The sequence below is a fragment of the Salvelinus namaycush genome, chromosome 30 (genome assembly GCF_016432855.1).
Source record: "Salvelinus namaycush isolate Seneca chromosome 30, SaNama_1.0, whole genome shotgun sequence".
NCBI lineage: Eukaryota > Metazoa > Chordata > Actinopteri > Salmoniformes > Salmonidae > Salvelinus > Salvelinus namaycush.
In genome coordinates, this window is record NC_052336.1 from 11,448,230 (window position 1) to 11,465,156 (window position 16,927).

The window sequence follows — 16,927 nt, forward strand, 5'->3', positions numbered from 1 at the left end:
ACCGACGTCCTCCTAATGGTTGGCCAGTGTATATTAGCTTGTGAATGGTTGCATGGGTTGCCAATGAGATAGGCCAACACACTCAAGAAAAGAGAGCACAAGTTAATTGATTTTCTATCATTTTCAGCTTTTATTTCAGTAGCTACCTAGATAGCTACCAACAACACAATGCATAGTGTATACAGTTTGGGCTTTAGTTTACAAGAGTCCTTCGTTACATTATAAAATGTTGACATTTATAACAGTCAGTAATACATACGTATTTTAGTATTCTGATAAAGTCATACAAAGCCACCATAATAAGTCACCACAATATATACACATTTTAGGCACATTTCACAAAAGGACTTTCCAAAATACATCTAGGCTTAAATATGTACACAAACAATCAATCACATGTTGGTGGCATACAAACATAGCTTCAGTGTGTTGTGTCCACGTTTGACTGATTTATTCAGTGGAATAAAAATATCTAGCTTAGAAATGGGAGGATACATCCATTCAACTCTGTCTGTGATCTATGACCACCTGAACAATAACTCAAAAGTACAAGAACTTTATCATGTAGGTAGTAACATTTTTGCCACAAAAAAATATGTAGCAAAATGTTTTACCCAAACATGGAACTAAAAACAATGCTCTTTAACACCCCACCGTGGGGTTATGTGTATGTTTTATAGATTCATCCTCTTTAAAGCAATCTGATACAGTATATGAGCTGTGATCAAGGCAAGAGGAGAAGTAAAACACAATGATGTAGACAAAAAGGCAGCTAAACAGCTATAATCTCTCCTGATATCTCCTGAAAAAACACCTGACAAACTCTAGAAGGGCCTGTAGTATGCTGGTCATAGAAACCAATCAACTCTATGAGTTTGTGAAGGTCCTTTATCCAATTCAACACTTGTTTGGAATCCCTCTACAAACCGTGTTTCAGATTATAATTTTATCGATTTCAAATTGTCTACAATTTGACTCAGTTTTCCCTCACTGTTAATTTTCCTATGAATCAAGAGAGGTGTCAAGCCCAGTCTTTCCTAGAGAGAAAATGTACCCTCTGGCTTTTATATCTGAACTCAGCTCATGCCATCAAGTATGTAGCGCTAACTATAAATCAGTTATAGTGATGTTGAGAATCATAAATGTGACCATAGCCCTCACTCCTCCTGCCCCCATGGCCGCAGGCTAGCCTTCAGCTGACAGCGCTTGTGCTTCATGGTGAGGCCGTACTCTGGGGTCATGTCCAGCGGGTGCCCAGGTTTCTCCTTGAAGCACAGCCTTTGCAGCAGGATGGCCAAAAAGAGGTAGACCTCATTGCGTCCAATGGCCTCACCGATGCAGCGGCGCTTGCCCATGCCAAATACGAGCACCTTCTCCCCCTCCAGTTTGTTGAGTTCTGTGCCATCAGCACTCAGGAAACGGTCAGGGTTGAATGAAGAAGGCTCCTTCCACAGCTCCCTGAAGAGCACAAACGTAACATTTTACATTAGGTTCGTGTTATACCTGTGTAGTAACACTAATTACTACAGTAACACTGTTGTTGCACAGTAGTTGCATAGTAATGGAGTTGAGAAGTTTTAGTTTAAAAATACTACTCACGGGTCATGGTTGACCTGCCACTGGTTGATAAAGACACAGGTGTCCTTGGGAATGAAGTAGCCATTGAGCGATGTATCCTTGACTGTGCTGAAAAAATATTGACAATACCAGAGTCAGACCATGCCATATGTGTCTATAATGTGTAACTGATATTGTAAATGTCTGTTTGGCTAACATTGCAAATGTGTGTTTCTAACAGGTGCAAGTGCAACTCACCAGTGTGGGATGGTGAACGGCAGGAAGGAAGAGTGCCGGAAGATCTCCAGGATGAAAGCTTCCAGCAGAGGTAAGTTGGTTTTGTCTGAGAGACGGGGAGTGCGAATCATTCCCACCTTTTCCTCTGTTGGGAGGACAATAGAGAACATTGGTTATCAAAAAAAAAAAATGGGACGCGTAGTGACAGGTTAGTAAGCCACAATATTTTGAATCATGACTCCATAGAATTACATATAGAACTGATTTATAGGATCTGTGAATGACTCATTTAAATTAGGCAACAGAACTATCTGTTAAAACTAACAAGTTTCAACTTACTCAGTTCCTGATGCAGTCTTTCCTGGATCTCTGGGTAAGCCACAAGGTACACAACAGCCCATGACAAAGCTGTGCTGATGGTGTCAAAACCTTGAGGGAGACAGAAGCCGCATTGCATAATTAAAACATCCTACAAATGTAAAAATGTTTCAATGATATGGAGTGACTCAGCATAACTGTTGCGTTATTTTAACTCAACTCACCTGCCCCAAACAGATCATTGACAATGCCCACAATCTTCTCATCAGACACCTGGATGTTGGCGTTCTCATCTAGTTTCCTGTCCTCACAGTGGTCAATGAGGGAGTCAGTGATGTCACGGATGTTGTCCTGAAAACAGAACAATGGACAATCAGTATCACAGACAACAAACAGCAATAGATCAAATATTTTTTGAAACATGATGCAATGTATTATTTACCTTGTCATAGCTTTCATAGTGCTCACTGACAATCTTCTGCACAAAGGTATTGAAACGGTCATTGATATCCATAAACCTCTTCATGGTGCGGTTTGGTAGGTAACGAAGGATGGGAATGAAGTCTGCAGGGTTGCCGCTGCCCACCACCTGCCCAAATTCATCACTCAGGTTCACCAAGCCCAACAGCTCCTGGTCATCATGGCTGTAGCGCCGGCCGAAGCACATTCCACAGATGACGTTGGCCACCGATACAACAATATGGCGGAAGGGGTCAAAGCTGCCACTGACATCCATGACGGAAGTCAGCTGTTTTACCAGGTACTCTCCCTCCTTGCAGACGTGCTCCTCCAGGGCACAGGAGTACTCTGGGGTCGATCCCTCCAGGGTGGCGAAAGAGCGAAGGGCGCTCATAGCTAGCTTGCGGCGGGCGCGCCACACCCCAGCCTTGTCGGTACTAAAGGCCAAGCTCTTGCCGTCGTTGATGAACTTGAAGCTGTATAGATCGGGCCTCCCGGCGAAGTCTTCCCCTTGCTTGATAAGAGCCTGGCGGACTGTCTCGCTGCCACTCAGAACAACCACAGGCCGCATCCCTATCTGGATCTGGAAGACTGAGCCGTAGCGCTCGCTCATGGCAGTCAGGCTGAGGTGAGGGTTGTTGTGCACCTCCAGCACATTCCCGATGATGGGCAGGGGCTTTGGTCCTGGGAGCCGTTTCAGTCCCTCTGGGATCTCTGTGTGCATGTACTTCATGATCATGTACACCAGGCATAGTGTTACCATGGCCACCAGCCCCTCAGACACAGAGACTGAGCCGATAATGGGTAGTATCATGAGAACCATTTGTATGTTTTTTTTGTGGCTTCTGCACAATCTGTAAGGAGAGGTAGATGTTTTAGTGATTAATATTGAGCGAGAAAGATACTCCAGCTGAGTAATAAACATTGCTCGAAAACATTGTTCGAAAATTACATGAATTTTACGCATGGTGCACTCACACCTTTCACGCTTTTGCAAACCACCCTACTCTACCAGTCTCGTACCATTAAACATAGGCTACATAAAAGGCTGTATAGTGTTAAAAAAAAATTGAAGACTTAACTGTTATATTGCCTACACGTACGTACAAAAAAAAAAAAAAAGTACTAATATTATGTGCAAACTAGTTAATAAATGTTATTTCGACACTTCATTCACAACAAAAAGACACCTGCTATTCCAACATGTTTCCTTGTTCCTTGTTAATTAAATGTAAATATATTACATGCAGAATTAGTCATTTTTATTACCTTCCGTTATGAGCCAAATGAGCCGTCTTGCAGGGAGATCGAAGAAGTTTGCAGGTGATGTTATATTTATACAAAGCTTTTTCTCTTGCTATAAGAGAACTCCGTTTCTCTGTACTTAAAAGTAAGAATGGGAACTTCTTTTATAGAGCGCTTCTCAGCTCCATTGGCTGATGTCTGAGTGACGTAACCTCTCGCTCTCTCTTGGCTTGCCAGCAGCAACGGCTGTGTCACGGCTTTCCTCTTCCTCTTCATCCGAAGAGGAGGAGCAGGGATTAAACCAAAATGCAGCGTCTTGAGTTGACATAATTTATTTAAAGAAAAGACGAAAACACGAACTTCACTATAAACTAACAAAACAACAAACGGAGTAGACAGACCTGTACGACGAACTTACATTAAACACGAAGAACGCATGAACAGGAAAACTGACTACATCAAAGAACGAACGTACAAACAAACCTAGACAGTCCCGTATGGTGCAACACACACTGACACAGGAAACAACCACCCACAAACAAACAGTGTGAAAACACCTACCTTAATATGACTCTCAATCAGAGGAAATGAAAAACACCTGCCTCTAATTGAGAGCCATATCAGGTACCCATTAACCAACATAGAAACAGAAAACATAGACTGCCCACCCAAACTCACGTCCTGACCAACTAACACATACAAAAACTAACAGAAAACAGGTCAGGAACGTGACAGGCTGTCTCAGAAAGGAGAGGTGTAATAAAATATCAAGCGGAAACATCAATGAGTAGTGTATATACAATGTAAGCTTGCCTTTATTATAAAAAGAAACGTCTAAGGAGTAAGATATTTTTTTCTAAGAGTGCATGCTTTCACTGATATATCAGTGATGGGCCCTATTGAAAAAATATATACATACAATTTCATATAGTTTGTTATAAAAATATTTTAGAATGTCTAACCGAAGAGAAATTTAATAGACTGCTTGTTTAATTTTCGAACAAGTCGTTCTCAGTAGGCTATTCGACGTTCAGATGACTTTTTTTTACATTTTTAATTTTTAAACATTTTTAGATATGATTTTAGGTTCATATCAGAATGATTGGATGAGTCGCTTTTCAGATGTTCATTAGCCTGTTGGAGGGAGTTATAAAACAGACTATATAGAAGAAGCCAGTCAGGTAAGAGGAATACATTGATTTGTGGAATGATCACCAATGATATTTGCAATTGACGTAGAGCATGTTAAATGTGTTATTGTGTAATAACAATACAATAATACAATCAGCCTAACTTTTAATCATATTATATCATCATAATCATAAGCACAACCATGTAGATGTAGACCTATAATCACTATCATACCTATTCATCATACTACACATCTTACTTATAATGTTATAGATGTGGTAATTATATTGGTATATTTTGTTTAATTTATTTGTTTAGGCCTAAATATTTATATGTATTTTATTATTAATTTATTACCATGAATGTTATGGTATTGGGCCTAATATTGCAGGCTATGGTAGGCAGTAGGCTAATAAGCCATATTGAAAAAAAGGCAATTCGTCCACTCCTTATCATGTTATGAACTATTTATCTTAAAAGTATATGGAACATATTCATGAAAACAGTTATATAAAGCACATTGTATAAGGATGACAGTACTTTAGGGCTGATCCAAATATTTATTCTCAATGATCTATTGAACATGAACTCTTCCACAACTAATTTAAGGACACAAGCTTAATCACTTTGGGCCCACAATAATTTCAAAAGTAAATGTACCATCAGTGTCTAATCTGTTTCCAGTGGTATTCATTTTTATATTTTATTATTAGCAAACATCAACATTTCTTCTTTAAATACTTGTTCCATAAATTAATTAACAGGAAACTGTTAAGCATTGGTTATTAAGTCATAAACCCTTTGGCAATCTTTCCTTTAGGCCTACTCATTGCAACAGATTTCGATAGCGTGCAAAGGTGTAGCCTATCCCAAGCGGGAGAACTTACAGCCCCGAAGTACTTTTAATCAAGAGACTCGTCTTTGACAGTTTGATACATCTCACTCAACCAACCTGTCAACAGTATTGCATATAAGGACAATGGGAAGACGTGTGCGTCTTATTAACTTATAGGAAACAAATGTAGCCTACTTATCAAGTGTGTCATGGAGGATAAAACATTCGATTGAGATAAGAGACTATATTGTCTTGTCTGCTTGTGTAAGCTATCCAAAGTGTTTGACTTCGGATCCCTGTTGTGTTAATCAATATCCCAATTGGAACTTACTCAAATGTAAGTTATATGTATTAAAACCTAGAATAGAGTCTTCTAGACCTCACCATCTACAACACACCATTCTGAGCGGGGTCTGTTTTGAAACAAGTCGTGATAAAAACTGGCAAATGCCATCGCGTGCGTGTACCTGTTAGCAGTCAAGTTAAAGATTGGCCAAGTTGCGTGAGAGCGTTTTGGCCAAGCCCTCGCCTCCCCCAGCCCTTGGTTAAGGATGCTGGGGTGTGGGGGTGGGGGAGTATTCTGTCAGCACTGCAGGGGTGAAAGGGTGAATGAGTTCATTACCCTTACAGTCTCTCTTCTTTTAGGAAATGTACATCCTATTCCAGATAGCCCACTGACAGTGAATATATATCGACTCTGCACAGCAATACGAGGGATTTCCAACATAGTTGGACCATGGACTGAAACAGCGGTAATGAGCCTATCGACTCAGAATGAAATTATATTATTTCAACAACGTATTTTGGATGCATATAAGCTTTTCCTGTTAACCAGCATCATATTAGCCTGGCTGTTAGCCTATATGCTTTGATTGATAAACATAACTTGTTGCTGAGAAATCTCACTCGACAAATTCCTAACTTAATATCCACATGCATAATTAGACATTTAACCAAATCTCCTATCAATGCAGGATTTACGCGCAGACATGCGTTTTTATGCACGCATATCTCTATCATTCGGGCCACAATGGCCTGTCCATATACAAATAAACACGCTGAAATGGTTTACTATTGGTTTGTAGGCATAGTCCATAGAAAAGGCATGGATGTTTAATTAAGTTTTTATTGAAGACAGTTATGGTTAATTAGGCTATATTTTAAGCATTCGCTTATCTCTTTGTTGTTTTATTTAAGTTGTTCTCTATATCATAATTTTCATCATGTACATGGATTTATATTAATTGGCTTTTGTCTACTTGACAATATGCCTCTATTTTTTTTGTCTTGTATTTCAACTTCCAAGACCTAATGTGTTATACATTCGGTTCGGGGTTAACTGTAGGACTGTATCATTCACAATGGGTTAACTTTATTGTTCAATTTAAATAATTAGCATAATTCAACTTGAAGATGTCTCAAGACATTTAAGTGCAGATTTCAGTGTATGGCTATTAGAGAGCCTCACCATTAGTTGCCTAATTAGTTAAACATTTGGATGATCATTCCTGGAATCCTGGATTACAACTAGTAGGCAACCCAAAATGTGCAGGCTTTTGAGGAAAGTGAAGTGTAACTCCAAAGCCAAGTTAAAAGACGCCAACGTGTAATTTAAATTCTGGAAAACAATAGGCTAATTTTCCACTGTTTGAGGCATATGAACATTATTGAGAGACGCTCTAAATCGCTTATTTCTTTCTCCTCCGAGATAGGCCGTATTATTGCCATGCTCAATATGATGGATAATGCCAGTCGCTGGGCTTTCGCCCACTCGTCCCTGCTCCTGCAGTTCGCGTGAGAAAGCGGAGCTCCGGCATGGAGGGGTGGGCTTGGTCTTCGGGACAATCCTAAATCTGCTTGGTCAGTCAAGCGAAGGCAGCAGCACCTGGAAAGACACAAGGGTCACGGAGGTGCACATATTCGCGCGCTATAGCTTCTGTAAATGCGAGGATCTTGGCCTTTGGAGTCATGCGATCTACCACTCAGGCTTCACGCAGGCATGCAACTGGCTGGCTGAAGTCAACTGCTTAAATCCACCAAATACCAATTGACCTGCATAACCTTCACGTACGAACTTGGAAAACATTTTATGCCATTTCAAAGAGCTGTTTAAAAACAAAGTCACGTTCTCCAAATGAGACTGTTCACTGGTACAGCATGACACAGTCAAAGTCTGATTTATTAAGCATACACATGAAGTATATAATCACACTAAGCATTACGCACAGCTTTGTGAGAGGAGAGGGAGACGATAGCGCGAGAGGCCATGGGACGGACATTCCATACAAGTCCAGCATTCAACGTAAACATCACCAGGATCACACCCGTTTGAAATAGGCTTCTGTTCATATGGCTATGGCTAACACGCCACTCCCTGCTCAGCATTAGTGACTTGATCAATGACCTCCAACAATTGGTATGACCTCTTATTGCCACGCAGGTTCGGTTATCTAACAATCCCCTTTGCAATTACATGGGAGTAAATTCAAATCAAATCAAATTTTATTGGTCACATACACATATTTATGTTATTGCGGTTGTAGCGAAATGCTTGTGTTCCTAGCTTCAACAGTGCAGTAGTATCTAACAGTTAACAACAATACACACAAATCTAAAAGTAAAATAATGGAATTAAGAAATATATAAATATTAGATCAAGCAATGTCGGAGTGGCATTGACTAAAATACAGTAGAATATAATACAGTATATCCTGTACATATGAGATGAGTAAAGCAGTATGTAAACATTATTTAAACATTATTAAAGTGACTAGTGTTCTATTATTAAAGTGGCCAGTGATTCCAAGTCTATAGGGCAGCCATTGAGGACAATAACGTGACAAATATCAATAGGAAATGTTCAAGTAGTCTGTTATTTAGTCACGTTAGGGTCACACACATACATCCATGATGTCCATTTACAGAGCCCACATCATAACCAAAACACTGTTTAGCCCACAGCAAATTGAAATTCCCTTGAAGAATCTCCCTTTCTGAGTAATGACTGTAAAGGCAGCTGAAGTCTTCAGTCCTTTGGCACGCAACAACCAAACACCTGTCACACACCTTCAAACCAGGTATGTGTGTGTGAGTGTGAGGGAATTTTTCGTGAGTGGGTTTGCATGTGTGTGAGGGCGTGTGGTTGTGTGTGAATGTTATGGAGGAGGTCAACTAACCCCTGTACACAGACTGGTAGTTAGAGCAATTAACCACTCAGGTGACAGGTCAGATTGGTGCACTCATCTCTCAGTCTTTTATTCTAGTCTGTAAACACCAGACAGAACAGTCTGTGCTACCAGAGGTTTGGAAGTGTCTTCTTTGAACTCTCAGCAAAATAAAACATGCATGAACAGAGACAGGAGGGGAGAGAGAGACAATATCACCATTGTTCATACACATAATGCCAAAGCACACAACACTTATTTATTAACATGTTATTACTTTTTATACTATGTTATTACTGTGTTTTATTATCATGTTATTACTGTGTTATTACCACTTTTATTATTACCAATTCTATGGAGTAACGTAAACCCCTAGGGCAGTACTTGTTACCCTGAAAAAGCTAATGACACCTCCTACTATGCAGATGTTTTAGGTTTTAGGGATGATCACCTGAGAGGGTTTGCCTCCGTCTTTTCTTTTGACTTGAAGATAGCCCAAACTCTAAGAAGAAAGAATGTGTAGTTATTTTTAAGTGCAGGGAGCGATGCATCCATCAGTGGGAAATCAGCCGTGTGGCTGAGTTGGTAGAGCACGGTACTTGCAACACAAGGGTTGTGGGTTCGATTCCCATGGGGACCAACACCAAAAATAAAAAAACAGGTACAAAAAAATATATGCACTCACTACTGTAAGTCACTCTGGATAAACTAGGACAACCATCTCAGTAACAGGTGCAGTAAGTACAAATACTAACAGATTGGATTAGTTTATAAAATGTATGTTATTTATCTTTGTGTAGCATAAGTTTAATCAACCAATCAATGTGCATGCCAAAATACAGACATTGAAACAAACAATTCTGAAAATCAACTTGCAATAGAGCATGCTGGGAAATATGATAATGATGGGTGTGTTTTTGAGTGTTTTACTCCACACAGATAAAAATGACAATCACACTCAACTCTGTTTATTAATACCAACACAGGGTTCTTTTACACTACTGAGTGTTGAATGTAACTCCTGAATCAACACTAGACATTTTACACTGAAAAATCAACACTAGGTAAAACTGGCCAATTTGCTGTGTACCATACTATACATTGCTGGTTCACTCATACTCCCTTCTATTCTCCTACTTTCTGCTCAATAAATTCACAGAAAATACTAATTTGAAAAACAGAAATCATGGCAAAGATATCAACTATGTCAGTACTGTATATGTAAAATGATTAAGGGAATACCAGATACAGTACATGCATAAATATTCCCATATACAGTTACAACTATTCTCACAGCTATCTTTTAAAACTTAGCTGATTACTCAAACTCCTGATGTTGAAGATTAAAAACTGGTTTACGTTACTCCAAACATTATTGCTCAGGCACAATTTAAAATAATGAAAAAATACAATAAAATAGCTTCTACAGATTCAGAAGGGTTCTATGTAGAACACTTCTTGCCTTCCAAAGAATCATCAAAGAACCCTTTCTTCCAAAATCGGCTCTTAGGATGAAAAGGGTTCTAGGTTTAACTCTTTGCCTAACAAAGAACCCTTGTCTTTCAAAAAGGGTTCATTCTTCAGATGTAAAAGGTTCTTGGTAGAACGCTATCCATCTACAAAGAACCCATTTGGAACCTTTTTTTCTACGAATGTAGGCCATGACACTACTCATGAATGTGTGACTGTGACCTCATACAAACCCCCTCTGGCTTGAGTAAGTCAACACGCAATCACTTACTTTATACACAAACTGTAATTGAGCAACATTCTGCCTCGCTCGCTCCCGCGGCCGGCTCGAAGTGCACAAACAGGCATGCAGGGTTTAGGAACAGGGAGAGGAGGGGGCAGGTCCCCATATTGTATCGCCTTCCCCTCACGGATTGGAGTGAATACCACATTAGTAACTGAGCTAACAGTCCTGGTCTCTCTCTGTCCTTATGCAAGCCAAAGTTCAAAATACTCACCGGGAAAAACAATAGTTGCGTGCGGAAATATCTCGGTCATCCATCTTTCTGTCACGCACGAAGGTGCCATGCGCTTTTTTACGCTGACTCAAACTGTGGGAGCGAAAAAAATAAAGAGGACATATCATAAAGGAAAATATGAAACGCGTGTACAAAGACAGACATACAACCACATAGTGAAAGAAGATATGGATATGCTTGACACGCAACACGAGCCATGAAACAAATGAACCTCGTCTGCCCCCCTCCAATTCTCTCAGCGGGCTTTGCAGGCTACGGAGCGGATTGACAGCGCATTTACGGGTTAATCATTGTGCCACAGACCCGGCATTGCGTGCAGACTGTGTTTGCTCTGGCTGTGCCAAAGGTCGCGAGGTTGTGTACAGAGAGAGCAGGGGAGGCATCAGCCAACCTCGCGGGTCACCCCTTTTATCAAAACAGTCACCGACCGTTTTTTGGCAAGCACGCTACTGTTGTGTAAATAGAACAGTTTGCAGAGATTGGCCAGACTCAAATATGGATTTCCTCTATAGAAACCAGTGCATTATAATGCATATTCCCATCAGTGTTTGGCCATAAAAGAAACTGACATTAAATATTTACAAAAAAATCGTAAGATATTGAAGTAGGCCTACAGAAAGATCTCCCTACATTCTTCAATTGTGTTTAATTGTGTTTTTTGTATAAATAGCAAATAAAAAGGGATATTTCTAAACAAATATATTAACTAATATTAGAAGCACAAATGCTCAATATGCCTAATATTTGTAGTATTAGGCCTACACTTTAAGTGTTAATATTTGTCAAGGTCTGTGCCATGTGCAGATTTACTCTCACAAAAAATGTACTAAATTACCTAGAATAATTTCAACATTCTTGCTTTGCCAAAAGAGTGATACTACAGAGACAGGATGGTCAAAACAATCTCTTGTCTGAGTTGTTTCATCTTGTGTGCATTCTGTTAGTCTGTGGGACAGTGTGTGGAAGAGAGAGTGTTGTGTTGTGGCCAGGCATCTATCTGCACCATGCAGTGTTTTTCTTGGACAGCACAGAAGACTTATCCCCAGGGCCATGTTGAGTAATGGACTGAACCCGGTTCAAGCATAACAATACCTTTCACCCTACTGAGACAGGATGTCTGACACCACTGGCTACTGAGTGGGTGGATGTGTGCGAGCAGTGAGCAGCCTACACACTCACACATGTGTGTTATCACTACTATGACTGTTTGGGGGGTTGACTCGCAATGTTGTTGTAGATTCATCTCTGCACCCACAACCAAATAAGTCACAAGAGACTAGGTCTAGCTCTACTTGTCAAAGGGATCAATCAGTAATAATGTGTGCTATGGAACATTTCCTATAGCAAGAGTCAGCGGTATCAAAGTGACTAAGTCCATCATCAAGGCCAGTCTTCTGAGTCATTGCATGTGGTTTAATAGTATTGTGTATTGTGTCAGAACCCCTGACATCCGTTATACTGTGGCTGGGGCTGCAGCTTTCCTCTATGGGTCCCCCAACACCAGCTCTGAGGATGTGGCCCCAGGGTGAGCAGCTATAGATTGCAGTAACGTTAGATAAAGGAGGAGTCCTGACAATAGTCCTGACTGTTATCATCAGCAATATGAGTTTATTGTTTTGCTGATTATTTTCTCACCTCACACAAGCATTTTGTGATAGTTTTTCACTGCTTTCCAGTTACCGCTTGTGAAATTCAACACTCATTTTGCCCCTCACTCACACCTCTCGGTTTCATATGTTTCTGATCCAAAGTTTTCTCATAACCGCTGTGGTTTGTGGTCCTTCGCCCGGCTTACTCTGTTTAACTTGTTGTGAACAAACAAGGTATAACTGCACGCAATATGTTTATAGGTTCAGCTTTAGCATTCATTGAACTTAAATTACATTTACATTTACCATTGTAACCCATGTAATTGTGACACACACACATCATGACATCACATTTTCTTTTCCACATTTAGCCTTTGTAGGAGGTGCAATGTGGGAGATCTGTGTGTGAGGATGTAAGAGGGAAATTAACTGAAAAGGTAAATATCTTCTTTGCGTGAGGAGGCCTGGTCTCTCAGGTACTACACACCATATGTAGTGGTGAAAGTCATTGTGTGCCAAGGCTTTATCTTTTAATCAGTTGTGTTCACCACCAGTTAATCATTTGTGCATGCCAAGACTTAGAAACATTGGATTCATTACACGCAGAGGGAAAATAGAAGCTTGATGACCTGATAGGTGCTAATGCTGTGTGTGATTACACAGCTACACAGGTCTGGACAATCATGTGGTTTACTTGGGAAGGGTTTCTGTGACAATATTCCTGATCTCAACTGATCACGTGCATGTTGGGTCGGCACTTTCTTTATATCTTTCTGTGTATGCTCAGATTTATTTTTTTGCATAATTGTGTGGGAGAAAAAAAGATTGGGAGAGAGACAGAGAGAGAGATAAAGACAGAGAGAGTGTGTGTGTGAGAGAGAGTGATATTGACTGCAGTGCAGTCGCTGTCCTGCCTGTGCTGTGTGAAGGAGAAGCTATAATCCGGTGGCCTGTGAGCCTCTACCGCCCCACACAGCAGGAGATTAAAGATGCTGACTGTGATAAGGAACCACCAAGGAGACACAGCACCGCAGGTCACGACCTCTGAGGGCACCATGCCACAAGGCCAATGGTACACATGGCGATGGAGCAATACCCAGCCTTTACTGAGTGTTTGTGTGTGTGTGTTCCTGTGTGTGTGTTTATGTTTATGTATGGTAGCTGATGTAGGTATGTGTATGCGTGTGAGAGGAAGGGAGTGACAGTCAGAAAGTGGTAAACATATAGACTCTCCCTGCTTTGGTGTGCTTGTGTATGCCCATGGGTGTTACCTGTCCTGAATAAACACCTGTCCCCGCAGGGCCCTGGTGTTCCCCATCCACCCACCCCACCTCAGCTCTCTGACTCAGGGGCTACAAGGCAAGCATCCCAAACAGAAAAACAACCTCCACCTCCTCCTCCTCCAGTAGCTTATACAGTAACATATACAGGGAGGCAACGTTATGTTTGTCTGTCTAACTAACTGCTTGGCACCATCCCCTCACTTTACCCCCTGCAGGCCTCCTGCTCCTGAGAGGAGATGAATACACTCAGTCAAACCAGTGTTCTCTGTCCTGGCCCTGTATCAACCCGCTGAAGAATGGCAGCAAATCAGTAGTTTGATTATATAAAGTAAAAGTAAGTATTGTTGTTATGTTTAGTTAGTTAACGACTGACTGAGGGATGGGCCGTATGGAGGAACATGATAGGTGCAGGGCAGAGCGTACCCCTTTATAATGGTTACAGGGCAGAGTAAACCCCCTTTAACTACACTGTAGTATAGATATGTGATTAGGTATCTATTGTGATGGAGTAGAAAGCCCCTGGACTCTCAGTTCTCAGATGTTGCCTTCCAGTGTCCCATCAAACTGGGCTACAAATCAATCTGCCAACAGCCCTATTACTTTGCCTGTCAGGTGTGAACAGTTTATTCCCATTTGATTCTCAGCCAGCTCCCAACCACCACCTACCAAATAAAAGCAGCTGTAATTATAACACTTGCAAAAAAATAAATGCCCATGTGCTACTGTTCAGCCTCAGCTTGCCTGGGGATACTGTGACATTTGTTTTTGCTTTCTTCTCTCTCTCTCTTCCCCCCCTCTCTCCCTTTACCCCCCCCCCCCCCCCCCCCCCCCCCCTCTCTCTCTCTCTCCAGCCACAGGAGGGGCATGCATGGTACGTAGGTACGTAGTAGTGTTAAATCCTGCATGCAGGACAAGATGGTACAGGAGATATGGGCAGGAAATATCAGAGTGGCATGCACAGACATACCCCTCTCTGTTCTCAGTGTTCTCTGCTTGTTTTCGCTTTTGTCAGATTTTATGAGGGTTGCAAGATTGGAGTAAAAAGCTAATTTGGCTGTTTTTTTTGTGGTATTGATGAAGGTATTTCTTTGGGGAATGGGGATACATTTTCATGATGGGAAATTAATTAATTAATATATGTGGGGAAACAGAAGACCTGCAAAAATTCCCTGGTGCAACTGTATGCTATTTGCAACTATAACGAGTCTGGACTATGATCAATTAAGCCATATCAATGCAGTTAAACAGGTTAATGTAAAATAATGAATTATGTTGCCTTACACTTATGGCACTTCCAATGCCGTTTCATGATGATTATTACGGTCGTGTCAATCATGTTATATACTTAGGCTATTGTAACACAACATATGCCAGCATTGTAGGCCCTACTGTCTCTGCCCAGAGGCCTACTTTCATGGCAACAGCTGTTAGAGCTCACTTTGCCACGTATGAGCGCTGGTTAGAGCCTGTTGCAGATTTCACTCTCTTCCGCTGTGTTGGTGGCAGCGTTGGAATCACATCCAGCTAACATCTAGTTATGTGATCTAGCGGTGGGAAGCATTCTGTTTTTCAACATTGTGTTGGGTGTAATTACATTGATATATCTAGTGAACAATGAATAAGCAGCAATGGGCGTGACGGATAGAAGTAGTCACTACAGGTGTGATCAAGCCTTACATCAAAGTTGCCTGAAGCTGAATGGAAAGTGCTATGCCCTGACCAGTTATTCAGAAGAAAATCCTCTGTGACTGTCTAATTTACCAGTGTGGACCCAAAACAAACACATTCTACACATTTACAAAGGACCTGTTTAAATTGTTATTACAACCATGGTGTTCTGTTGTTACTGAAGCATATACGTCTAATAACCTGACAATGATCCACATCATATGGGTAGACAAATAATGTAAGTGTGTTATCCTTTTTTTAGGATGCAAACCAATAATATGAATCACTGTTGATCCATCCTGTTCTGATCTAATGAGATGGATATAAGATTTTCTAGGCCTAGAATCGAGACCTTTTCCAGTCATGAAGGACAAAGCTAGGCCCCTCTTGGTTCTCATTGGCGAAGACTGAAGTCAAGTTAGGGCAGTGGTGGAAAAAGTACCCATTTTTCATACTTGAGTAAAAGTAAAGATACCTTCATAGAAAATGACTCAAGTAAAAGTGAAAGTCACCCAGTAAAATACTACTTGAGTAAAAGTCTAAAAGTATTTGGTTTTAAATATACCTAAGTATAAAAAGTAAATGCAATTGCTAAAATATACTTGAGTAAAAGTATAAATTATTTAAAATTTCTTATATTAATGTAACGTCTGCTTCCAACTCACACTCTCAAACACGTAGATCCCCTGAACGCAGCGCACTTTCCAGCCCACTTTCCAGCTCACACTCTCAAACACGTAGATCCCCTGAACGCAGCTCACTCTCCAGATCCCAATCACCTGAATTCTGATCACCTGTTCACACACCTGTATGTCATTATCACACACTATTTAGTTCAGTTCTTTGCACCCCGTCATTGTGAGGTATTGTTTGTTTTGTGACACACTTATATTCGGATATCTGTTTTTCCCATAATTTAATCCTCCCGTGTATGATAGTTTTTGCCTGCCTCACTAACGATGCCTTTTGCCTATTCCCTGCCTGTACCTTAGCCTATCGGATTTCCTGTTATCTATTGCCTGATCTCCCGGACGACGTTACTAGCCCTTTCCCTGCCTGTACTGTTGCCTTTTTGGACCCCCTGTGTATGGCTTTCTGCCTGCCCCTGGACCCAGCTACCTGCCTCCTCCTGTGGTCCTTTACAAATAAACACCTACTGCGCCCTGCGCTTGAAACCAGCTCTCTGTCTCCCATCGTGTTCATTACAATTAAGCTAACCAGACGGCACAATTGTTTATTTTACATTTACGGATAGCCAGGGGCATACTCCAACACTCAGACATAATTTACAAACTAAGCATTTGTGTTTCGTGAGTCCACCAAATAAGAGGCTATAGGGATGACCAGGGATGTTATCTTGATTAGTGCGTGAATTGGACAATTTTCCTGTCTTGCTAAGCATTCACAATGTAAGGAGTACTTTTGGGTGTCAGAGAAAATGTTTGGAGTAAAA

The 16,927-nt window shown here is 40.9% G+C and overlaps 1 protein-coding gene and 2 long non-coding RNA genes across 4 annotated transcripts; 1 reads left to right on the plus strand and 2 right to left on the minus strand.

The window, feature by feature from the left end:
• Window positions 1-106: 106 nt before the first annotated feature.
• LOC120024846 (cytochrome P450 1A1) lies at window positions 107-4,049 on the minus strand. Its single transcript, XM_038969168.1, has 7 exons — window positions 3,841-4,049; window positions 2,555-3,425; window positions 2,337-2,463; window positions 2,134-2,223; window positions 1,816-1,939; window positions 1,600-1,686; window positions 107-1,458 (listed from the first exon to the last, which is right to left on the minus strand). The coding sequence occupies exons 2-7, from the start codon at window positions 3,392-3,394 to the stop codon at window positions 1,158-1,160; spliced, it is 1,569 nt and encodes a 522-aa protein (XP_038825096.1). The 5' UTR covers window positions 3,395-3,425; window positions 3,841-4,049; the 3' UTR covers window positions 107-1,157.
• A 555-nt stretch (window positions 4,050-4,604) lies between these two features.
• On the minus strand, window positions 4,605-11,179 carry LOC120024850. Its single transcript, XR_005472952.1, has 2 exons — window positions 10,914-11,179; window positions 4,605-7,667 (listed from the first exon to the last, which is right to left on the minus strand). It is a non-coding gene; the product is annotated as an uncharacterized LOC120024850 (long non-coding RNA).
• On the plus strand, window positions 6,358-16,515 carry LOC120024849. Of its 2 annotated transcripts, XR_005472950.1 has the most exons (6): window positions 6,358-6,534; window positions 8,737-8,859; window positions 12,895-12,960; window positions 14,022-14,140; window positions 14,658-14,685; window positions 16,467-16,515. It is a non-coding gene; the product is annotated as an uncharacterized LOC120024849 (long non-coding RNA). The 2 variants fall into 2 exon arrangements; XR_005472951.1 differs by lacking the exons at window positions 14,022-14,140; window positions 14,658-14,685; window positions 16,467-16,515 and adding an exon at window positions 13,824-13,885 and having other exon boundaries at window positions 6,362-6,534.
• The last annotated feature ends 412 nt before the right edge of the window (window positions 16,516-16,927 follow it).